Source organism: Squalius cephalus (genome assembly GCF_949319135.1).
Source record: "Squalius cephalus genome assembly, chromosome: 16".
Taxonomy (NCBI): domain Eukaryota; kingdom Metazoa; phylum Chordata; class Actinopteri; order Cypriniformes; family Leuciscidae; genus Squalius; species Squalius cephalus.
The window spans coordinates 28,602,294-28,628,765 of record NC_137137.1 but is presented as its reverse complement, the minus strand read 5'-3'; the positions used below and the strand labels follow the sequence as shown (position 1 = coordinate 28,628,765).

General features: G+C 39.8%; 2 protein-coding genes across 9 annotated transcripts in view; both read left to right on the top strand.

Annotated features, from left to right (window-relative positions):
* The first annotated feature begins 1,876 nt into the window (after positions 1 to 1,876).
* Positions 1,877 to 3,217, top strand: hes2.2 (hes family bHLH transcription factor 2, tandem duplicate 2). Its single transcript, XM_079897143.1, has 3 exons — positions 1,877 to 2,080; positions 2,190 to 2,277; positions 2,392 to 3,217. Exons 1-3 carry the CDS (start codon positions 1,898 to 1,900, stop codon positions 2,715 to 2,717), a joined length of 597 nt encoding a protein of 198 aa, XP_079753269.1. The 5' UTR covers positions 1,877 to 1,897; the 3' UTR covers positions 2,718 to 3,217.
* Positions 3,218 to 3,953: 736 nt separating this feature from the next.
* acot7 (acyl-CoA thioesterase 7) overlaps positions 3,954 to 26,472 on the top strand; it is a 250,939-nt gene continuing 228,420 nt past the window's right edge. The window contains exons 1-4 of one of the 8 annotated variants that reach the window (XM_079896423.1): positions 4,915 to 5,130; positions 5,219 to 5,303; positions 11,511 to 11,628; positions 12,531 to 12,687. In XM_079896423.1, coding sequence (XP_079752549.1) covers positions 5,296 to 5,303; positions 11,511 to 11,628; positions 12,531 to 12,687 — 283 coding nt within the window. In that variant the 5' untranslated portion in view covers positions 4,915 to 5,130; positions 5,219 to 5,295. Of the gene's footprint in view, positions 4,278 to 4,550; positions 5,131 to 5,218; positions 5,304 to 10,279; positions 10,436 to 11,510; positions 11,629 to 12,530; positions 12,688 to 26,472 lie in introns of those variants that run through there. The other 7 variants (XM_079896419.1, XM_079896424.1, XM_079896418.1 and 4 more) reach the window with 7 other exon arrangements.

Sequence of the window (26,472 nt, the reverse complement as noted above, 5' to 3'; positions counted from 1 at the left end):
ACTCATCTTACTGGATTTTGCTCCTTAAAACTACCTTGTTCCCACGTACTGGAATAAGTTCAGACAAAAGGTCTCTGTGTGAGTGTACGCTATGATGCCACAGATGGGGCACCCACGCTAAAATACAAAAAAGGAACAAAAAGAGTTGTAACTGAACGCATCTTAAGTGAAACATTGGCTGACACGTTCCCTAAAGGCCCCTTGGGGGAACGGGGCGCGTGCAGGGCACTACTGATTACCAAAAGAGACATCGCAACTCTGACGCTCCCTTGTGTTCATTTTATTATTACAAACACATAGCCTACCTACACGTGTAAAGAGAATAAAACAATAACTAAAATAAAACAAATGTCACACTACTGAAACTGCATATCACTAGCTTAAATAAAGATCCAATCTGTTGACATGGGTAGGTTTCGCAGCCCCCGTTTCTTTTTTTCCTTTAAATGTAGCCTAGTCGTATTTTGAACACGTTCTGCGTCAGTTTTAATATAATAAAATGGCTACATCTGGTATAAATTATGCTACAAGACGCGTATCAAGCAGAAGAATAGCCTATGAATGGCGCTTTTCATATTCACCGAAAAGGATATGGAAAAAAACAGCGACATGTCTGCGCGCAAAATAAACGAATAACGCTTCTCTTTTGTTTGATCATTTGTAATCCAAAACCATTGACTGCAGCATGCAGATGGGCCAACGACGCCAAAAATGCTTTTAGAAAACAACGAAAGACTGGAACTTTAGAAAGATGAGGGGCACAAGTTACACCATCATTAAAAGGGGAGTTGGTTGAGGGGAGGCCATCTGGAGACCTCTACATGACGCGTGCAGGACGCGTGGATCCCATGGGGCTCCAAGGTCACCTAGCTGAAAATATTGCCGATCATGGGTTAAACGTCTTTTTGGTTTTCATGCAGATAAAAATAGTCTAAAGGAAAGTATAACATAGGCGTGCGTACGCAAACATTGCTTTTGGCATAGTCCACGTCCTATAATTTAAAACAAACAAATTTACTTGGATTATATGCTTGAGGACAAGCACTATACTCCAAATCAATGTTTGTTGGATGAAGTGATCACATATTGCTTTGCATAGCAACTTAGCGGTCTGCTGGGGGACGCGTGCGCTCAACCCCTCCCTATGAACGCCAGCGGTATAGCTATAGGTGTAAGACCCACGTCATCATAAGAGAGAGAGAGAGAGAAAAGCTTTTGTTTATCACAATTTACAGACAGATGTTACGTTAAAACGGCGTGGCTTGGGAATCTGTCTGTTTTATTTAAATTATGAATGCTTATCCCGCCCTAAACTGGATCCCAATCTCGTGTCCTTACGCGTCACCAGCTTCCCTCTTCTTCTCATTAACATGTTTTCTTCGCAAGCATCTATGTGAAAGAACAATAGAAAAAAGTATTGTCAATAAGATATAACGTTAAAGAATAGATACGAATTGTTCCTAAACAGTTTCAGGCTTTTATTCCGTCCAACAGTGAAAAAGACGCGTATGAAAGACGCATTAACATATGTTGAAAGTTTGGATAAATTAGTCAAATAATAAATATAAATAAACTAAGGTAGTTTAAATATATAATAGCAAACATGTCAAATGTCTCAGTCTAAATATAACACGATGGGGGAACGAGCAAAATTTTAATTACAGCAGGGTATCGGATATAAACCATTATGTTGGTTTATATTGATTTTCAAACTGAGATTAAGAGTGGAATATCATTTATACACGCTACAGACGCGTCCTTTTGTTCTACAGTCTAAAGTTATTTGACCAGAGGAGTTGTCTGAGGCGTGGGGGCGTTCCCATGACGCGCCGGTCAGGAATATAAACCCCGCGCGGGTCCTCAATCCAGCATACGATCTTCCCACAGCAACCTCAACATGACTCCCAACGCCACTGCTGTATCTGCTCTGTCTTATGCGCCCCGCACCGTGGCCATGAGAAAGAAGGCAAACGAACTGAGAAAAACCTTAAAACCCTTACTGGAAAAGAAACGACGAGCGCGCATCAACGAGAGCCTCGACCGATTAAAAGCGCTCATTCTCCCGCTCACAGGCAAAGATGTAAGTTTTGTTTACGCATGCTAAACACATTATATTTGGATAGTCTGTTTTCAACGTGAAGTGCTGATGTGTTACGTTTTTTCTTACCGTTGCCTGTTCTCTATTTCAGAATTGCCGTTATTCTAAACTGGAGAAAGCTGATATTTTGGAGATGACCGTTCGATTCCTGACTGATATTCAGTCCACTCCGTCTAAAGGTCAGTTTTCTTCAGATTGGCTATCTTTTCCATTTCAACTCATATTATGTTCGTCTGATATAAAATAGTTTCAAAGTAAACTAAACTGTATGCCTATTTATTGTTTGCTTACAGATGGTACCGTTAGTTTTAAAGAGGGGTACACAACCTGCATTCAGCGCGTTTCAGCTCGCCTACCGCAAACCAACCTCGACACAGAAACGCGCCATCGCGTCAACGAGTTCATCCAGCGTTCGACGATGCCCAAGACACCTGCCTGCCAGAACTGCTGTGCACAGAGCTCCAAAATGATGTCACAAATCCAGCAAAAACTTCTGAATTTGAAATCTAGCAGCTCAAGAATCGTAAACCCCAAAAAACGCTGCAACGCTGATATTCAATTTCGCAGTCAACAGCCTGTGCCACTGATCACCGAAGCCGAAGTCTGGAGACCTTGGTAGATCTAGGCTACCATACAAATGACTGTTATGATCTTATAATACAAGCCTTTCAGAATTGTAGGCTACATATCTGAAACCTATGTCTCTTTTAAAAATTAGGCTACTTGATGAATAGTGATCAAATAACATATAAGTATTGTATACTTGTTTTTACCCAGTCCAGTGTATAGTAATGGAACAGACCTGTTCAAATAGTTTTGTTTTCATAAAGATCCTGCGCTTGACCCTGTACATAACGTGGTTATAGATTTATTCGCAAATTGCGGGTTAAATCGTCGGTGGCTCTTGAAAACGGCTTGTAAAACCCCAAGGGTTATTAACTGTAAAAGATTTGCACCTCAAACTTCAGTATCCTGAGTTGGTGCGGATTATTTAATTGTAAGCACTCTGTGCTGTTCACTGAAATCTCTTTTTTGGGGGATGTGCTATGCATTTAGACTACTTGTTTATACATGTATGTGTTGTGCTATACACTTTATAATAAAAATTGCGGCATACACAGCTGGTTTCCCTTGCATCATTCTTTCTGAACAAGAGCTAGTCCACAAAGGAGAAGCACGGACTCACTATCAAAAATAACAATGACATGATTTGGGCGCGCAAATGAAGACAATGTGTATAATCACATGGAATATCAGAGATTAGGCCTACTGATAAAACCATTATGCTTATACATTGAATGAACCATGAGGTACGAAAAAGCGTCTGCTAACTCAGCCTGCCCTGATCATGAAATGCATCTCTAGCACGCATTGTATTTCGTGCAGTTTATACGCGAAAATGAGTTTTTAAGTGCATAGGATACGCAGTTTTTAAGTGCATATGATACGCACTTTATGGCGTGTAATACGCACGTGTAGCCTACCCCACACCACTAATCCTACCCAAGGGGTTTTCAATGCGTATCATATGCACGTAAAAACTCATTCGCGTATAAATTGCAGATCGGGTTGGCTTAATAAAGAAATGCAAACAATCAGTGACAGCTGTTTGACAGCGTCCTCTTTATGAACGCTCGCAGGAAAACCTGGTCTCTGCTGCCACCTTTCGGTGTAAACCATTTTTCATAGTTCAACTATGAAAAAAAAAATGAAAAAAGAAACGAGCATGTGTAAAACCTTTACTATTGATACTCATTTAAAACATTTATAAACATGTTGGTAAACCTAAAGTCTAGAATCCATAAACGGTTGATTTTTTTTAGGCTAATATAAAAACGTTTCTTTGCTTTATAGAGAACAACAAATGGACAGTTTAAGCTATCCTATCTCCACACGTGTAACCTCCGCTAAACGAAAGTAAACTTTCTAAAACAGTTTATGAATCGATAAACGATTCGCGCCGATCAACAACAGTTTGATTTTCATCATGTCTTATAGGCTACCACTGCAGTGGAAGAAGCTGGCCAATCGATTTACCCTTCAAACCTGCAGCTCTCGCTCCGCCTGACTCAGTCTGTTTCATTACGACACACGGAATCGGGGTTAAAGACGAGCCTCGACGCAAGCTCATAATGTCTATTTCAAATGCACAGGCGACACCGTCCATCCAGATATGCAGGTAAGACGCTTTTTTATAGCTCTAACCTTTAGTGGTCAATGAATGGATCTCAATTTTACGTCCGATAAAGCGGCCCAATAATCCGCCTGACCCACAAATAGAATAAGATCTCCTTTTCGGAGATCACTAACACGTTTTACAGTGAACGAAATACGTGGACGTTACTTTTGTTTATTGAACATGACTGAAAACAAGTTTCGGATGCTGGAGCATTTTTTTCTCACACCGTTCATGCCGGGAACCGAGTATGTCGCATGCGATGACCTCAACAGTGATGCTGACGTAGAGCCCTGACTGAAGCACAAGGTTATCTAGGTGGTCAAGAAAGAAAAATTATATTCAAGAGATATACGGGACTTAAATAGCGTGGCAAATTAGATTAAGCTATGATAATAGTTATATGCTATGATGTTAGAAGCGGATCGAGAAGTAAACTGGTGAATAGAAAGTAGAAACGAAATCGAAAGGGCTGTTATGCGTGATATTTTCATAGCATAAATGTTGGTGCTCATGTGTTTATCCCTTTGTTTCAGTAATCAGGATTAAATGTAAAAAAAAGCCTGTCTGTGATAGCCGATAGCGCGGTGACAGAATATACTTCTCTTGTCATTCGATGCTCAAGCGCGACTGCCCTCTCGTGCTTTTAAGTGGTACAGCCTGCAACCATGTGCAAATTTTATGAGATTTTGACGGTGTGTCGGCAATTGTTGTCACTTGTCACGCTCGCATAAGCGGCAGTTTGTGTGAATTTGCTAATCTACATGTTACTAGCTAATTGTGCTATGAGACACAAACAACTCCAGCACATGTGGAAACAAACCTGGGGGGCCAGAAAGCCGAATTCTACATCGAGGTTTGTTCTCCGGTAGTTTTCTTTTCATACTGGAAACGTGCTAATGCTAAAACGTATAATCGTATAATTCTGTTTATTCCAAACCTAGATGAAAATCCGCGTTGGTAATCTCTATAACATAATCCAAACGACTGTGATTGGTTAATCCTGATCAACGCTGAGAAAATGAACAGGTATCATGTGACGACAACAACAACAACTAGTGTTGCAGCAGTGGTCTGGACAGTAACAATGACACTGCTACTTTAATAGTCATTGAATTGTTAAGTTTCGCATAGTACAATTGTACAGCTATTCAGGATATAAGATATTTTGACCAGTAATTATTTTTAACGTTTCCTCTTCGTCAAATCTGACTCAAATAGTTATTCCGAATAGTTCTTGTAAATTGAAAAGTTTGATTAATCATTTGAACTACCAATGTTTTCCCTTATGCTTATGTGGTGAAAGAAAGCTTAGACTCAAGGATAATTTTGTATTTTCAGAGTGCATTAGCAATAAGCAAGTTTTGTCCTTCCTCTATTGTCAGTGTAAATAGTTTTTGCTTGTGGATGCATTTAACGACGAGAACCTTTTATAGACTTCTATGGCCGGATGTTTCAGTATACTGGTGCATTAAAGGATAAATTCACCCAAAATTGAAAAATAGGTCTTCAATGACACCCTTGTGTCGTTCCAAACCCATAAGACTTATTTTCATCTGTCCCTCTCTTATGTCGAAGTCTGTTTCCCCTGTTCCCCATATGTTTAAGTAGGAATGTTACAGGTATGTTTAGGATTAGACAGTCCATAGGAAATGTAGGGGATACAGACTTCTACACAAAACCTCCTTTGACAGTCCATACAACTATCTTGAGCAGTTTAGTCCAAAATATCTTAAGAGACATTCGCTTTAGGCCTATATGATGAACAGATTGAATTTAGGTTTTTACTCACATATAAACATTGATCAACAAACATAAACAGAAGTTCAAGCGCACTTGAGTGATGCGTACAAATGTCATTGGTTCTTACGGATGCTCAAATGTGCTGTGTAACACGAGAATGAACCTCTTTGGTTCTCGCACACGTCAGTTGAACATGCTTGACTTTCTGTTTACCATAACTGGGCTCTATACCATTAATGGTAGTTGAACAAACATACAGGATGAGTTTCAAAACCAGACAAAAGTTGACAAAACCAAACCAATTCAGTCATGCTTTGTTTGTACCATAACACTGATCATCAACGTTCTCTGTCAACTCAGGCTTAGTTTGATCCTGAGGTCATGGAGCGCGTGCACATGAAAGTGTGACATCAGTAGCGAACAGCCCAATCACATGCTTTGAAACAGAAAAATTGAGATTCACTTCTCACGAGAGAATCATCAAAATAATTTTTTCTCTTCTGCTGAAGATGAAGAGATTAAAGAATATGATGTACATAAATTAATTTACACAGCATGAAGAAAATATCTTGCTTGGCTGCATTTACATGGACACTATTAATTTGATTGTAATCGGATTTGTGGCTCAATTGTACTGAAAAGCCTTCATGTAAACACCTTAATTGATCCGATTGAGCTCGTTCCAAATGAAATTTCGATCAGATTGAAAGGGGTGGTTTATGTCCTTTCTAATCCGATCGAGAGCATGTAAACACTTGATCGGACTGAAAACCAAAACTGGAAAGGACTGCGCATGTGAAATGACGTAGAAATGGCATAATGACGTATGACGCATGGAACCAGCTGTTGTTGTTTTTTAAATAAAATGTCATAAATTACTGTCATGTTATTCTAAAATTCTCCTACCACTCATCGTCTGTGAAGTGGAGCAGAACAACATCCCACCAGTCCTTGACTCTCATCCACAGATGCTTTGTTTTGGGCGTGGGATGGGGTGTTTTTACTGTTTGATCAATATAAGCAGCCTGAGCCCGGCATAATGGTTCATGAGCTTGTTGTCTCCTAATAAGGATCCGAAATAGATACGTATTAAGTCTGCTCTTTAAAACAAAGAAAAGCAATGTAGAATAGTATGCACAAACAGCGGGAAACTCTTTTGGAAACTCTCACATGTGTGCGAATGCCAAAAAATCAATTCTGATTAGAAGCTTGTGACATATAAACACGCACATCAACCAGATCACTTTATTTTCGTTCATGTGATCACTGTTCGGATTCATCAATCGGAATGATTTTATTCCGATTGAAAGAAAAAGTATCCATGTAGATTGAACGAAAAAGTGTACATGTAAATGTAGCTAGTGCAAGTGAAAGTTAGTTTGTATAGTTGACAATATATATAGCCTAGGTCAGGGAGGGGCAACTTCGGCCCTGGAGGACTACAGTACAGCAGAGTTTAGCTCCAACCTTGATAAAAAACTCAGCTGCCTGTAGCTTTTTCATAATCTGGAAGACACTAATTAGCTTGCTCAGGTGTGTTTGATTAGGACTGGAGATAAACTCTGCAGGACAGTGGCCCTCCGGGACCGAAGTTGCCCTTTCCTGGCCTATGTATACAGAGACTTGAGAACATGTAAGCTCACATGTAGCTAGTCATTTAAAAGCTTTATCTATCAATTCCAAATCTAATTTATATTACACATTATCTGTATATAATTTTGTTCATTTAAACTAAAAGTTAAATAATTATTAAACTAAAATCGATCATGTGTAGGCTAATGGATAAGGGGTATAATAGTTATATAAATAATAAATCATATAAAATAATTATAATTATAATAAATAATCATCGCTAAAAGCCAGACTATTTCGTATTTAAAAATCTTTTACTATGTAGTGACCTTTAATTTGCAGCAAGAGAAACTGGGGGAGTGACTTTATTGTGTCAGACGTTTCACTTTACTCACAGCTGATTGGTCCAATTTCGGTTTGAGATCTCTCACCTAGAACATAACCTGCCTCGGAGCAGGTTAGACATGAAGCGCAAGTTATACTATGGCGATGTATGCTGATAGAAGATGAGCCAGTTTCATGGTGCCCGGGTAGGAGCCGCAAACTAAACTGAAACACTCCTGGCTAACCACCTAAACCGGTTTCATAGAGGCCCCTGATGTGTGCATTCATGAAAGTTTGTATGTGAATAGAGGTCTAAATTCAATTTGTTTATCATATAAAGCAATCGTGTCTCTTCCAACAATTTCGATTCATCCGCTCAATTCATATGGATTGGTTTTATGATCTCTTTATGAACTTTTTGAGCCGTCAAATTGGTAGTTGCGTGGACTGTCAATGCAGGGACAGAAATCTCTCAAATTTTATTATAAATACGTTCATTTGTGTTCTGAAAATGAACAAAAGTCTCACGGGTTTGGAGCGACATCAGAGTGAGTAATTGATAACAATTTTATTTTTATTTTTGGGTGAACTAACCCTTAAACACATGGTTTACTCCCAACCCCCTTTTGTATTGTGTTCCTAAAAATATGTATTTTAATTTATATTTCCTTATTACTAAGTTTACAGAGTAAATCATCATAATTGTGTGTGACATATGGTTTATATAGTTATAATGTAGTTTTTCCTTCACATTGCATTTTGCTTTAACACAGAGTCAGCATAACCAAACACATTATATTCACATGCAAATGTTGCGCAGATACCACATTTACTCAGAGGTGACCAAATTTACTTAGCAGCCAGGGTGAATCACTTAGTGTGGTTAGATCCATTTTGTTAGTGCTTAACAAATCAGGTCATTTTGTTACTGTGTAAAAAAGGCAATATGCTACATTTTATTGAGCCTGGCATTTTGGTTCTGAGAGAGATCAGACGCTTTTGTCATTATCCTCATATTCCAAGGTAGGAAATTTGCTGTTGTGCTTTTTGTTTCACAAGACACAAAGTATCAGTGATGGGGAAAAACAAATTGAACCAAATTACATGTCTCTTTTGAGCTATTTTAGTGAACTAAAGCAATGCAAACTGAATGCAAAAAAGTTTTTGAGTGCGATGTGACGAATATAGTTAAGACAGTTGACAGTATGGCATAGACACAACAGCATGACACCAAAATAACTAAATCCTTGATACTTCAATACTTTTCATTACATTTGTGCAAGTTCTCAATATCCAAACTGCAACGTTTCTGGTAAAGTTGAGTGTAATCAATGGGTGAAGGAACAAGAGATAAAAATTTTCCTGTTAATGATAAACTGTGGTTTGATCAATCAGTCGACAGAAATCGGAACTTTCTCGTTCTTGTGGTTACTTTGGGAAATCCTGTACCTGTTGTTTAGATGGTTGGCATGACCACATTAAATATTGTAGTAAGCAAAAGATTCAAAGCGGGTCCTTTTCACTACATTTTCCATGTCTGCTCTCTTATTGGGTTACCCGTTACCTGTCAAGAATGTATTCGGATCACATCTATCCCCAAAATCAAAAAATAATAATATTTTTCCTAAAGAAAAGGAAGCCAATTGTTACACCTTTATATTTATTTAATTATATTTTTACATTGTGACACTCTAATGACAGTTAAGCACCTTTTTACTTTAATGCGAACAAAAATAATGACATTAACTAAATTGTAAAAAAAAAATGGTAAAAATTGTACATTTTTCCATCATGGTAGTATTTGTTCATGTGTGTAAAGAACTTGAAAAATACTTCATAACTTGAGAACTCTATTTTGGATTTCTATTTTTTTTTTCTATTTTTCATGTCTGTCAAGTGCTATTGAAACATAACACTTTTTAACATTTAATCCTTTTACCTATGGCAAAAACACTTAATACAATGATTTGTATTTATTACTTTTATACAACAGGCATTAGCAAAACAAGACACAGATGTTTAATAAACAATTATTAGTAATTATTATGAATAAAAATCTGAATAAATAATTTTTGTACCAAGTAATATATTTTATTAGCGTAAGTGTATACTGTCTGCTGTTGCTAAACAATGTAGTAGCTTTGCACATAATTATAGAATGTGTCATTGTGTTTATTTTACAACAGTGTCAACAATTTTGGGTAACAGGTTTAGAACTAATATAATAGTTTTTTTTCATTTTAGTTAACGTCTAGTGTGTTCTAGAGCCTTGTACTGTAATATTCAGGACAAAACTGTGAATGTGTCATTTCTAGTAAACTGATTGAGGACGCACAGAATTTGAATGAAGGTGGTGGGTGGAGTCTGAGTCAGTGTGGAGATGATGTCATGAATGAGTTGATGTGATGGAGGAAATGAAAGAAAGGATGTTACTATCGCTGAAAGTCACTGTTGTGTTGGGAACTTCTCAAGACTCTCTCGTCTAACTTTTAAGTCATGGCTTCTCTTTATGAGCTCAGCAGGTAGAGTTGACTTACAGACACATCATCATACTCTTCTAAGCACACATTTTTTCATATTAATCCAGACATAGACACCCTCATGTTCTTCCAGATTTTCAGCTTTGTGTGTTTGTAATATTGTGTTTGACATGGATTTTTATGTTCAACAAAACAATTAAGTGAACTTTTCATAACTTTTGTTGTTTCATGGAGGTTTATAAGAAGTTTAATATGATAGGGTATGTTTTGGTATAATATGACTTGGCAGAATTTCTCCCCAAACTGGTTGTTGATGTTATAATGTCTGTTTTTGTTTCACTGTATGTTGTCATTTGTTGTGTCATTTGTACTTGAATGCTTTTTATTATGTATGTCTTTTATGATGACACCAATAGACCTCCTACTGTATGTGACAGTCCATTTTTAGAGTAGTTGAAAATATATAATCCCTCTAAGAATATATAAAATATATAGGATCAAATGTTGCATCTCCAACTGACAAACTGTTTGGAAGGCGCAAACACAGAAAATGAGTAATGTAAACAGCAAAACGTTTCAATACGGCTTGACAATAGGGCTGGGAACTTATATACATACAATTATTTACTATAGTAATGCTTGTAATCATATACTGTATGAATCATTAGAGTCTTGAAGCCTGGGGATTGAGTCTCTGACTGATTGAGTCTGATCTAGGCCTATGTAGGCTATTTCAAAGTTCCCTCCTGTTTACTGTACATGTGTGCAGCAGAAGATATATAAAAAGATAATGTAATTTAATAATATTGTGAGCACTTGAATTGTTACAGTAATTTATTCAAAGGTATACATCTACATGTTGGTCTATAGGTCAATACTGAATTTGGACATCAATAAATAAATACTGTACATGTGTGCAGCAGAAGATATATAAAAAGATAATGTCATTTAATAATATTGTGAGCACTTGAATTGTTACAGTAATTTATTCAAAATATACATCTACATGTTGGTCTATAGGTCAATACTGAATTTGGACATCAATAAATAAATCTCTATGAAGCCTAGAAATTATATGTAAAGGTTTTTAAAACAACATTTTTTATAAATCTTTCAGGATCATGCGTCCTGATGATGCCAACATTGTTGGTAATGTTCATGGTGGCACTATCCTGAAGATGATTGAGGAAGCAGGTTGCATCATTAGCACACGCCACTGCAATTCTCAAAACGGGGTGAGTTCCTCTTCCTGATACCCTTTAGTCTTACAGTTCAACATTGGAACCACTATTTTTTTTATAAAGTGTGATGTATTTTGTGCTTTTCTAGAACAGATGAGCATGGTAAAGATGTAACTGATGGACATTCTGATTTTGACAAGTGATCGGTGAAACTCACAAAGCCTCTCAAGATATGAGTAGTCATATTTTGCTTCCATATCAGCTATGGACATTTTAAGACCATTCAATTTTTTTATTTGCCTTTTACTGCACAGATTCTCATTACATTAATGCAAAACAATATCTTTCTCATTACTGTAATGTGAAAAAAAAAAAATTATTTACATAGTAAAGTATTTTACATAATTTTAGTATAAATGCTTAAATATATACTTAAATCTTTAAAAATCTATAAAATGTGATAAATATTTTTTTCTTTCACCTTAAGGAATAGTTCACTTAAAAACGAAAATTCTTTCATCATTTACTCACCCTCAAGTTGTTTCAAAACTGTATGAATTTCTCTCTTCTGCTGAACACAAAGGAAGATATGTTGAAGAGTGTCGGTAACCAGACAGTTGATGGACCACATTGACTTCCATAGTAGGGAAAAAAAGTACTATGGAAGTCAATGGGGTCCATCAACTGTTTGGTTACCGACACTCTTCAAAATATCTTCTTTTCTGTTCAGCAGAAGAAATAAATTCATTAGTAAATAATGACAGAAATTTAGTTTTTAAGTGAACTACTCCTTTAAATCAAGCCTTTGCTAAAAAATGGCCATTGTCTGCTGTAGCCAGTAGAGGGCACTACATCTATGTAGCACAATGTACACACACAGTTCAAATGTTGTAGTACTGAGTTGTAGTATCCTGTTAGTAAAGTGCAAATAAATGACAATTTCCTTTGTCAAATAGGATCATTGTTTAGCAGCTTTGGCCCGGGTGGAGCGCACAGACTTCCTGTACCCAATGTTCATCGGTGAAGTAGCCCATGTCAGTGCTGAGATTACCTACACCTCCAAACACTCAGTCGAGGTGCAGATCAATGTTCTCTCAGAGAACATAGTCACAGGTCAGTGAAAGGTCATAAAGGATTGCTTAAATATTTCACACAAAAATGAATGTTCTGTCATTTTACTGACGCTCCTGTTGTGGAACAAAATGTATGTTTATGTTCCATACATTGATAGCATATAGTGAACAAAGGCTGTCAAGCTCTTAAAATAACAGAAACACAACAACAACAAAAAAAAACTCATGATAGTTTTCCATATAGTAAATGCACTATATTTCAAGTCTTTAGAAATTATGTTATTGACTTATGTGTGAACCACACAAAGTTGTTTTTCAATAAAAACGTTCCCCTGCGCCACAGCTCTCTTAGCTCATTCACAGTTTTTGCATAATCAAACCAAAATCGTGCCATTAAATATGATTGACACAAAACCTGACATGATCCATCTTCACACCTACTCATTTAATAATTAAGAAAAGTGTAAACACTGTAGCTTTGAGGTGTTATGAAAACATTGTTCTTTTTAAGCAGCTGTAATGTCAACCTCTGGCTATTTTTTTTTTATATATTTATGATTTTTTTTTTTTTAAATAATAAGGATGTAGTCCTCACAATTACAGTTAGTGTAACATAAATTACAATCGATTAAACTAAACAAGAATGCAAGACTAAAAACCTTAAAACCATAATAGATACTAACACAAAATGCTAGGAATTTTGATAAAATGTGATAACTGTATGTATCAGCATTGTACATGGACTTAATTAATCTAAAGATGGCATCAAGCTTGCATGAATATTTGCGATTCCATTGAAGCTAGTTAAAATAGGTGTTTTGCCATCGTGTACATTTTTCTGGGTTAAAGGTTATCTTTTATTATTCAAGAGACCTGTGTCAAAGTTCAGTGTGGTTTGAGACACTGCCAAACAACAGTCAGCCCAGAATATCTCATTATATTAGTAAAATGAGCTGCAAATGCAATTTCATGTTGACCGCGAAAGTAGCAATTTATAGCTCATTTCAAAGGAGCCAAACACCCTACTGTTGGAAACACGAGGTGCTTTGCCTTATTCATGTGAGTTACATAGTTTATCACTGTTTATTGAAACAAATATTGCAAAAGCTGATTCTAGATAATTTGTCTTTCTCTGACCTCATCTCAAGAGGGAGCTATAGCTCAATAAACACTTTAACTAATCTGAATATAATGTGATGCTAATGTGAACTTTAGACACATATAGAGAAATATGGTGCTTTATAATAGAAAACCGACCTGATCACCTTGAAATGTATTTATTTGACAGATAGTGTATCAAAGAAAAAAAAACATTATAAGAGAAGAAGAAACTTGTACGGCTAAAAGAAAGGCACTATCCCCAAGACACATGTTGTTACCACAGCAACAGGGTTGTCGTGGCAAAAAGTGATCCAGCTTGGCGTGGGCGAAGTACCCAGTTAGTAGTAGTGGAGGAAGTGACTGCGGAAGCCGCTACAAACAAGACACCTCTGGGCTCCCTCCGCTTAGGAGTCGCCACATTTGATCACTTGCAATTGTAGCAGGGGCCAACGTAGGGAGGGTGCTAAGGCCCAACAACTAGGAATAGAAAAATACAGCTTTAAGAGAACTGACTACGCCACTCTGACATCTCACAGAAAATGACTGAAACTAAATTCTAATTTAAGGCACACAGGTTCTATGCACTAGTAAGGAACAGAGACATGAATACTGTACAAAAAGGTTCTTTATTAATTCAAATCACATTCAAATTAATAGTGAGCGTACCATAAAATATTGTTTCACACGAAAAAGGAATCACAGTTAATCAACAATAATATATCAACATAGAAAATAACAAACAATACTAGAGTCCCGACGGGTGACCCGCAAATTTTGCTCAAACGGGTGAGAAATATCCAACTGTGTCGGATACGGGTGCGGGTCAGGTCGGACACGGGGGAAACACGGGTCTAAACACGGGTTTAAAACAATCACATGCAAACGTAAAAATATATGCATATTTTTAGGAACACATCTAAAATATGCCTGTATTTCAAGTTGATAAAATCATTTAAAATCCACATCAGCTTATTTGTGCCCGCACGCGCCACGCCCTCCCAGGAATCTATAACGTATAAGTTACTTTCACTTTTAAAAATTCCTCATAACGGCGCGCGCGTGATCTGCTTGCAGTCGTCGAGATGGATGCTGAGGAGTTGAAGAAAAGAATAGCTAGTGGAGATTGTAAAGTTGTCGACAATACGTCATCAAAAATAAAGTCCAGTGTGTGGGAGAAATTTGGAGTTATCTGAAGAAAATATTGTGAAAGGCTTTGCTGCATGCATTTTCGTGTTGGATAGCCGCAAATGTGGAACTTCATCACTGAGGAAGCACGCAGATAACTGTAGTAACAAAGCAGTTCTATCGAACAGTATTTTTCAAATTTAACACTGTTAAGTATGTGTGGTGTGCAGGGCGTGTTTGAACCCAAAATTGTCAGATGTAGCCTAGGCTAGACAAATTGCGTGGCAGATATAGTGTTGTAGCCGCATCTGTTCGATTGGTAAAATGTTATAAAGCTACTCAGTTTTGTGGTAACGTTAGTCATGTTCTTCATGTACCGGCCTTTTGACAGCTTCGGTTGAAGTTGTCCTTGTGTTAATTGTCCTGTAATAACTTCTGTATGACCTGGCAATAAACATTTTTGTAATTGTGTCTATAATGTGATAGTCTAAACTGATTTTATTTCGGGTGCGGGTCGGGTAGCGGTTCTATTTTAAGCGGGTCGGGTCGGGTGCAGATTTTAATTAGTGCTGCTGTCGGAAAACGGGTCGGATGCGGTTTTAAGCACTGCGGGTACGGGCGGGTGCGGGTTTACAAAATCGGACCCGTGCAGGACTCTGAACAATACAATGAAACAAACACTCTAAATATAAAAGATAAGGCTGAGGGCTAAAGGACAAGGAAACCGTCTTGGGTTACGACTGTGTCGTACGAGACACTGCGTCGACTACGACACTTTGGGAAACGCCCTTAGCGTAACGCATCTGAAGTATGAATGAAACTAATCCAATCCTGATTGGTGCTGCATCATGACGTAACGTGACGGCATACACGGAAGCTACAGAGGGACGCCAGCACACAAAAGAGTTAGCTTCTGCGATGAAGCAAGTCGCTCCCAGGCAGGGGAAGGCGTGGCGGAGGGACGCAGTGAGGGAACTCGAACTGCGTCGACTACGACACTTTGGGGAACGAGTACCCACTATGCCACAACGAGCCCTGCATGTCCCAGTGTGAAGCTGCGCATAGGCACACTTAGGACGAGAGCACTAGAGTGCCTGGAGTAGAAGGAATGTCCAGGCTATAGAATCTGATAAAAGTATGAGGGGTGGCCCATCCTGCTGCATCGCACACTTCTTGGATCGGGGTCCCTGAAAGGAGGGCTCTAGAGGACACCATGCCTCTGGTTGAATGAGCCCTCATGTCCAAAGGTGAAGGCAAGCTGCCCACCTGATAGGCCATAGAGATAGCCTGAACAACCCAGTTACTGATGGTCTGTTTGGTTGCGGGAAGCCCCTTCTTGGGCTACCTGAAGCACACCAGCAACTGGTCTGACTTCCGCCATGAAGAAGACCTCTGGACATGAACTTGAGAGCTCTGACAGGGCAGAGCAAATGAAGTCTTTCTTCATCCGCCGTCACTTAAGGTGGAGGATGAAAAGCCTGCAGAACCGTAGGCTGTGCCACATTAGATGGCACTTTAGGCACATAGCCCGGCCTGGGATGCAAGATGGCCTCTCCAGGCACACTCCAGCAAACTCCAGGCACCCATCAGACATAGAGAGCACCTGAAGGTCTCCTACTCTCCTCAGAGAAGTAATGGCTAATAAAAAAGCTACCTTGAGGGAGGGCTCTTGGTCTCAGCCGACTCCAGAGGTTCGAAGGGGCCCCGACCAGCCCTTCGGGAACCACTGCTAGGTCCCATGTGGGAACTCTGGTATGAGGTCAGCATGCACAAAAATTAGGACATTTTCAGTAACCAATGTAACCGAAACTAAACATTGACTAAACAACTCTGCGCACTGAAAGGCTGTCACTCAGCACGCACATTGTTACGGCAACGGTCTGTCTTTGAGTGAGTCATTAGACCGTTCGTTCAACGAACACATTCAAAAACGCTGATTCATTATAAGATAGATGTAATGAAACAAGGTTTTAATTATTTTTAACTTTGAGCTCCACTTTTCAAGGCTCAGCTGACCAGCAATGCGTCACATGGGTAATGCTGAAGCTGATGCTTCACTTAAAGGTCACATATTGTATACCTTTCTGAAGTTTTATTTTAGGTTTTGATGTCCTTAAGAATATATATTTGCGGTATGAGTACCAACAACCATCCCAATATATTTTTTACAGCTCCTTTCTCAGGAACTCTGCTAAGAACAGGCCGATTTTGCCTTTTGTAATTAATATTCATGAGCCTCTCTTCTGATTGGCCTGTTGTTTTCTGAGTGACGCACGGCCAGGCCAACCACAGGTAACTAGGGTCATGCATGCTGTAGCCTGCTGTGGCTTGGTGATGCTCACAAGTAAGGTAAATAAAACACCTGTAATGATGGACTTTGCTGAGGGAAATGTTATCCGGCCTTATATGTTCGAGCCGGATTTGTACATATATAATAACGTACTTTCGGTGTTATTGTAAGAGTATTATAATTACCATTACATCAATGCTGTACGCAGATTTAACGTTAACGCTAATTTAAACTGTCTGTAAACAAACTCAGACTTTTTTTTTTGTCAAATTCGATTTAAATCTCCAAAATATGTATGTTGATAGCTAGTTATACACTGATTTTGAAACACATAACTGCTTTATAATGTAACGTTAGCAGACAGACACTGAATGCAGTAAGCGATTTAACTATTGCTTTCCTACTGATACAGTAAGTTGACATGCTACAATTTCTTTTTCAATGTTACTTTTTTCTGTAAAAGGTGTACTTGTGGTAAATGTGCAAAGATGCACACAGAACACGAGAACATATGCTGCAATTGACGCCCATGGTAAACTTGTAAAACTATGAACTGTAGGGACTGCAGCATCTTTGAGGAGTAGCTTCTTTGAAAAACTGGCATTGAACTGTGCCTGATTGACGAAGCAGTCACTTGTGAAATATGCAGAACAGACGTTTAAGGTCGAACTAAATTGCTGTGGCGTTTCTGAACAAATAAACATGAGCCACTGTTCTCTTATATTAATGTTGTACGGAAGCCTGTGCAATGATGTAGTTTCCTGACGGTGGGCAGTGCTCGGGGTGGTGACTGAAGGCAGTGACTGAGTAGTTCTGACATCACATTTATACGGAAGTCACAACGGCTCGTGAAAAGCCTCAGCTACTTTATGCAGGCTGTGTACCGACTAGACTGCATGTACCGGTACATCGACTGCATTACTGGAGAAGCTGCACCGATCCGTCAGCCAATCTCCCGTTCCATCCTTCCCTCACTCGTGAACAAGACCCCAAGATACTTAAACTCCTCCACTTGAGGCAGGAACTCTCCACCAACCTGAAGTGGGCAAGCCACACTTTTCCGACTGAGAACCATGGCCTCGGATTTGGAGGCGCTGATTCTCATCCCAGCCGCTTCACACTCGGCTGCAAACTGTCCCAGTGCATGCTGAAGGTCCTGGTCTGATGGGGCCAGCATGACAACATCATCCGCAAAGAGCAGAGATGAGATCATGTGGTCCCCAAACCTGACACCCTCCGGCCCCTGGCTGCACCTAGAAATTCTGTCCATAAAAATTATGAACAGAACCGGCGACAAAGGGCAGCCCTGCCGGAGACCAACATGCACCGGGAACAAGTCTGACTTACTGCCGGCAATGCGAACCAAGCTCCTGCTCCGGTCGTACAGGGACCAGATAGCCCTTAGCAAAGGGCCCCGGACCCCATACTCCCAGAGCACCCTCCACAGGATGCCGCGAGGGACACAGTCGAATGCCTTCTCCAAGTCCACAAAGCACATGTGGATTGGTTGGGCAAACTCACGAAAAGCGCACTGTTCCTCCTAGATCCGAGGTTCTACTATCGGCCGTGTTCTCCTCTCCAGTACCATGGCATAGACTTTCCCGGGGAGGCTGAGAAGTGTGATCCCCCTATAGTTGGAGCCCCCGGTGCCACCCCCGGTGCCTTGCCACCGAGGAGTTTCTTGACTACCTCGGTGACTTCAGCTTGTGTGATGGACGAGTCCACCTCCGAGCCCTCAGCCTCTGCTTCCTCAATGGAAGACGTGATGGTGGGATTGAGGAGATCCTCAAAGTATTCCTTCCACCGTCCGATGACATCCCCAGTCGAGGTCAACAGCTGCCCACCTCCACTGAAAACAGCATTGGTAGGGCACTGCTTCCCCCTCCTGAGGCGCCGGACGGTTTGCCAGAATCTCTTCGAGGCCGACCGGTAGTCCTTCTCCATGGCCTCACTGAACTCCTCCCAGGCCAGATTTTTTGCCTCCACTACCACCCGGGCTGCAGTCCGCTTGGCCTGCCGGTACCCGTCAGCTGCCTCAGGAGTCCCACAAGCCAGCCAGGCCCGATAGGACTCCTTCAGCTTCACGGCATCCCTTACTTCCGGTGTCCACCACCGAGTTCGGGGATTGCCGCCTCGACAGGCACCGGAGACCTTACGGCCACAGCTCCGAGTGGCCGCGTCGACAATGGAGGTGGAGAACATGGTCCTCTCAGACTCCATATCTCCAGTCTCCCTCGGGATCTGGTCGAAGCTCTGCCGGAGGTGGAAGTTAAATATCTCTCTGACAGGGGATTCGGCCAAACGTTCCCAACAGACCCTCACAGTACGTTTGGGTCTGCCGAGTCTGTCCAGCTTCCTCCCCCGCCATCGGATCCAACTCTCCACGAGGTGGTAATCAGTTGACTGCTCCGCCCCTCTCTTCACCCGAGTGTCCAAGACATACGGCCGGAGGTCAGATGAAACGGCCACAAAGTCGATCATTGACCTCCGCCCTAGGGTGTCCTGGTGCCATGTGAACTGATGGACACCCTTATGCTTGAACATGGTGTTCATTATGGACAAGCTGTAACTAGCACAGAAGTCCAATAACAGAACACCACTCGGGTTCAGATCAGGGGGGCCGTTCCTCCCAATCACCCCCCTCCATGTGTCACTGTCTCTGCCCACGTGGGCGTTGAAGTCCCCCAGTAGAACGACGGAGTCCCCGGTTGGAGCACTTTCCAGCACCCCTCCCAGAGACCCCAAGAAGGCTGGGTACTCTACACTGCAGTTTGGCCCATAGGCGCACACGACAGTGAGAGACCTATCCCCGACCCGAAGGTAAAGGGAAGCGACCCTCTCGTTCACCGGGGTGAACTCCAACACATGGCGGCTGAGCTGGGGGGCTATAAGCAAACCCACACCAGCCCGCCGCCTCTCACCATGGGCAACTCCAGAGTGGTAAAGAGTCCATACTCTCTCAAGGAGTGTGGTTCCAGAGCCCAAGCCGTGCGTGGAGGTGATCCCGACTATCTCTAGTCGGTACCTCTCAACCTCCCGCACAATCTCAGGCTCCTTCCCCGCCAGAGAGGAGAGGTCCCTAGAGCTAGTTTCCGTGTCCAGGGATCGGGTTGTCGAGGTCCCCGCCTTCGACTGCCGCCCGATCCACTACGCACCGGCCCTGTAGGTGGTGAGCCAGCGAGAGGGCGGCCCCACGTCGCTCTTTCGGGCTGAGCCCGGCCAGATCCCATGGGGGGAGGCCCGGCCACCAGGCACTCGCATACGAGCCCCAACCCCGGGCCTGGCTCCAGGGTGGGGCCCCAGCTGCGCCATGCCGGGCGACGTCACGGTGCTTGGATTTATCTTCATCATAAGGGGTTTCTGAACCACTCTTAGTCTGACCCGTCACCTAGGACCTGTTTGCCTTGGGAGACCCTACCAGGGGCATATAGCCCCAGACAACATAGCTCCTAGGGTCCTTCGGGTACTCAAACCCCTCCACCACGGTAAGGTGGCAATTCAAGGAGGGGTATATATATATATATATATATATATATATATATATATATATATATATATATATATATATATATATATATATATATATATATAATATATTGTATGTCGTATACGCCCATCCCGAGCATCCCAAACCAGCTCAATGGGTGACATGTCCGGTGAGTATGCTGGCCATGCAAGAACTGGGATGTTTTCAGTTTCCAGGAATTGTGTACAGATCCTTGCAACATGGGGCCATGCATTATCATGCTGCAACATGAGGTGATGGTCGTGGATGAATGGCACAACAATGGGCCTCAGGATCTCGTCACGGTATCTCTGTGCATTCAAAATGCCATCAATAAAATGCACCTGTGTTCATTGTCCATAACATACCCAGATGAGGACGACGAGCATGCAGATGAGCTTCCCTGAAACGGTTTCTGACAGTTTGTGCAGAAATTCTTTGGTTATGCAAACCGATTGTTGCAGCAGCTGTCCGAGTGGCTGGTCTCAGACGATCTTGGAGGTGAAGATGCTGGATGTGGAGGTCCTGGGCTGGTGTGGTTGCAGGTGATCTGCGGTTGTGAGGCCGGTTGGATGTACTGCCAAATTCTCTGAAACGCCTTTGGAGAGATGGCTTATGGTAGAGAAATGAACATTCAATTCACAGGCAACAGCTCTGGTGGACATTCCTGCCGTCAGCATGCCAATTGCACACTCCCTCAAAACTTGCGACATCTGTGGCATTGTGCTGTGATAAAAAAAAGTATTATAATGTATTATAACTGTCATTACAATTATTTTTTAAAAGATATAATGCATTACAATGTGTAAAGGCATAATGGGTTAAAGTGTTATGAATATTCAGTGAAGTGTTACTACTTTATTCAACCTTACCCGGATACGTACAGCAAACTCACATTAAGCTTGCTTAAGCTTGCTTGCATTAAGACCTATATATAATGCAGTGTATACAGAGGCTTTAAGTGAAGTGATGCTGTTAAAGTTACTCTTAAATGACTGCTACATTATTCCTTGACAAGTAATGGCTATATTCCATAATTTACCCAATGTAAGAAGCAGTCCACACAATCAGTGTTTCATTTTCAAACTCTGTACATGTTAATCAGTCATTGTCCTTAGCGTGTTGTGTTAAGGCGGCTCTGTGGAGTGTTCTCAGGCTGTCTCAGTGCTGCCCCTTTAAAGGCTCGTGCTGAGCCGCAGAGAACCGAGTGGAATGGGGGCATACTTTATGTGCTTCTGTCATGTTAAGTTAACGTCACGTGTCACCAACACAGGCGGCAGTTGCAGAGCGATACCTGCATAGGAAAGCAGTCTACTCTGTAAACACAGTGTCTTCCTCTAGAATTTAAACAGAATATAGAAAAAACTTTGCCCTTTGCCCACCGAAAACAGCAGTACCTGCATGTATAGACAGACAAAAACATATTAAAGTTGTTTTGCTTGTCAATAAATATGCATGCATGCATCCAAGAATGTAAATGAACAGTGGCCTGGAAATCGTTTCCCCTTTATGCCCTCGTTCATACACTCTTTGCTCTATTATTGGCTGGCTTCATTAACATGGTTAACAATGAACTGCTGCCACCTAAGTGCATAATAGCAACAGTAACTATCATCATAGATGGTGTCGACAGTATTATTTCTAGCTCTCAATGTAACTCTCTTTTTCCCATACATTCCATTCATAACATTGTCTTCAGCATTGCATATCCTTTACACGGCATCAATATACAGCAAAGAGGCAATGTTCTGGCAAACAATCTTTCCATAAACCTTTGTTTCCTGGTCTGACACACATTCAAAGGCTGGGTTTGTGTCTGTTTATATACATGTGTGAACTCAGGCTAGGCCATCACATGACTCCTTCTCTTGGGTTACACCACACACACACACACACACACACACACACACACACACACACACACACACACACACACACACACACACACACACACACACACACACACACACACACACACACACACACACACACACACACACACACACACACACAGAGAGAGTCAGGGCCAATCTTGTCAGCCTCGTCTCGCTCACACTCCTTAGGGGTCTCCAGACTCGGAATGCAGGGGCCGTGATGATTGCATCGGCAGGGCAGCCATCTACACACGTGTTTATACAAATGCAAAATCACATTAAAATGAACACATTTGCTCTCAGTCCATCACTCTCTCTATTAAACAAACACATTTACCTACTTATCTAAATAAGGACATACCGTAGACTTTGATTATACACTGTATGTTTTATATTCTCCCACTTTTAATTATAAATGAAGCTTATTATAAATGTATGAAGCTAAATATAAATACTTCTAATTCCAACACAAACCATACATACCCCTAAAAGACCCCCCTAATCCTTTTATGTTTTTATAATTAAAATATATATTACACATTTATGAATTGCATTTCCAATTGACAATGTCCCCAGATGAGGGGTTTGCTAGATTTAGCTTACTTCTTGCAGATGTGTATCTTTAACTATAAATTTGTCAAATGAACAATCATTTAGTAATTAGACTGATGTACGTTTAAATTGACATTTTTTAACATTGCAAAGCTACGTATTCCTTGTACAAGTTTAGCATACTTTTAAAACGACTACTTATAAGTTAAACTGAATGTAATGTTTCCGGACACTTAATTTCATGTTAATTGCAATTAAGTGAAATGTATTATAGTTTATATCTGTATTAAATGCAATCATTTGAACTGAAGAGTGTTTTTGAACCACTTAAGTAAGACTTAATTACATCTTTGTATAAATATGATGTAGCTTGATATTGTCCGCAATTGTGCCAAAGTTCCAATGCAGAAATTTACTTAATAAACCAACCCTAATGAAATATTCATTAAAGTAAAAAGTCATAATATCCCAGTCTTTTTTATATCAAATAAACATTGTGGCGTAGGAAAACTGATACAGAAACTGTAACAGAATATACCCGTTTATCACCTCATTTAATCAAATGTATAATAGACATAAACCACCTGTCCTCAGTTAAAAATATAATTTAATAGTTAATGTAGATTCAAATCCAAATTAAACTTGTGAAAAGTTCAATAGGTGGGTGGGTATACTGCAAAAGTTCAATAGGTGGGTGGGTATACTGCAAAAGGGTATACTGCAAAAAACAGTGGGTATACTGAATGTGGGTTGGCAGAACCTTTAAAGGGGTGGTTGATTATGATTTTACTTTTCTAACTTTATTTAGTGTGTAATGTTGCTGTTTGAGCATAAACAACAACTGCAAAGTTACAATGCTCAAAGTTCAAAGCAAAGGGAGATATTTGCTTTTAAAGAAATTGCGTTTTAAGGACTACAACAAATGGCTGGTAGGGACTACACGAGCTTCCTCCCGGGTTAATGACATCACCAACCCTAGAATTTAAATAAACCCCTGGACACGATTTATAGATTATCAAGACAGAATATGCTAATCAATGACTAGAAGATAAGTACACATCAGCTACATAAATTCATCAACTAACCAATCAGAAATGTCCTGTTGCTTCTACATGTTGTCACTTCTTGAGTCTCTCCATCATTGACTCTGTTGACATCATCTGGCTCCGGTTTCAACATAAAAGGCTAAAAAGTTTTTGAAATTTTCAGGGCATGTGTGTGTGAGGTAAAAGGACACAAGCTGTTGTAGCTCCGCCCCCTGTGCCGGGAGCAGCAGCTCATTTGCATTTAAAGGAACAGACACAAAACGGTGCATTTTTGCTCACCTTCAAAAAGTGACAACTTTAACTTTTTATATAAAAGTATCTGTGGGGTATTTTGAGCTAAAACTTCACATACACATTCTGGGGACGTCAAAGACATATTTTACATCTTGTGAAAAGGGCATTATACCACCCCTTTAAAAGCTACTCCATCTCCAAACAAATTGTACAGCACACCTGCAATCACTCAAGGTTCTGTACGCACTTGTACTGCACAACGTATTTTCTCTTGTATCTGACCAATGGCTCCATACTGAAACCAGTGATTAAAATGTTGGCTGGCAGCAATGGAAAATCTAAGATCGTAATCAAGACCAAACTACTCTGGTAGACGTAAGTCACTAAAAAAACATTTATTAGATTACTCTCTGCAGACTTTTTTGTTATCTATAGTCAGCACAGTCTGTACAAAGGAAATGTACATATTAGTAATTAGATAAAATAAAGTTGAATTAGCAGTGTAAATCAGCATATAAAACCACCATTCTTCAAAAAGTTGTTAGATGGAATAATGTTTGTTGCTAAGAGACAAATTTGTCAGATAATTGTTGAGTCCGAGTTTGACTAGAGCTATAGTACACTGTAAAAGCTATTTCCTTAAAAAAGCTATACCTTAAAAATGTCTTTCATTGGTGTAACCTAAGCTACTTTACTGTAGGTAGCTACACTACTCTCTACAGTCACTACTCTGAAGCTGGGGATTAATATTTTTATATTATATTATATTATATTATATTATATTATATTATATTATATTATATTATATTATATTATATTATATTATATTATATATATTTTTTTTCTCTGTAGTATACTAGACCTAGATGTTACCCTGCACCAGATATTTAAAACTTTGTAAATCATGAGGTGAAAATTGAAAATATATTTACAATTAAAATTTTAGATTCTACATCAAGGATGGGCAACTTCGGTCTGCAGAGTTTAGCTTCCTCCAACCATATCATGCACACCTGAACAAGCTAATCAGTGTCTTCTGTATTACTAGAAAGCTAAAGGCTTTTTTTTTTTTTTTTTGGATCAGGGTTGGAGCTTAACTCTCCAGGACAGTGGCATTCCAGGACTGAATGTGCCTATTTTATCCTGTTGTACATTGTACATTTTAGAAACATTTTTAAATTCTACCTATTTCAGAACATTTCTGAGTATAAAGCAGTTGAGTTGCTGATAGTAAATCTACATTTTACATTTTTACTGTAAGAAAATATTATTCAAAATTAATAAATGATATACTTATACTATGGTATCTGACTTCATCTGTCCAGTGAGAGAGCTATTTTTTGCCCATGATTCTTTGCTTGTAGAGAACATGTAAATATCCTGCTGTGTAAAACCATTAGACAAGCTGCTGTGGAAACCAATTAGAGAAGCCATTCTCTTGCCATGGTAGCCGCAGAATCCCTGCATTGTTGTCATAGCAACCGGCTTGTCTGGTTGACTTCAACAGTGTGTAAAATGCAAATGATATTCCCAAAAGCAGTCTGTCAGAATTAATCCTCCTGTTTCTGCTGAATTGGTACTGTTATGTTCAGTCTTAAATAATTTGTTTTGTGTTCATAAAATGTAGAAGAAACAGCTTTTATTTATCCGCCATATTAGTCTCTGTATTGTAACCTTGCAACGTTTGTCAAAATTGGGTATCAAAATGGACAGTCTACTGCCCCATGCCACTAAGAGTTTACATTTTTAAATAGTTTCTATAGCATCCAGGCATTACTTAGAAAACAAAATGATTATGAATCTTAGTACTACTATCATTTCAACATTTACTATCTAACTTGAGAGGATCTCTCAAGAGGGGGGTTATGCATAAATACAATGCAATGTATATTCCTAAAAAGTCATCTTCAGTTTTGCAAATTATTGTTAATTTTAATTCTGTTCTCTTAAAATGTAAATTATTAGTTGCATATATGCAAGGATTACTTTTCCCATATAGCATGCTTTGAAGGAAACCAAACCTTAAAAATCTCAAGATTTTAGAATGCTAATTAAATCCAGAATTTCCTTATGTTTGGTGTGTCATTATCACACTCAT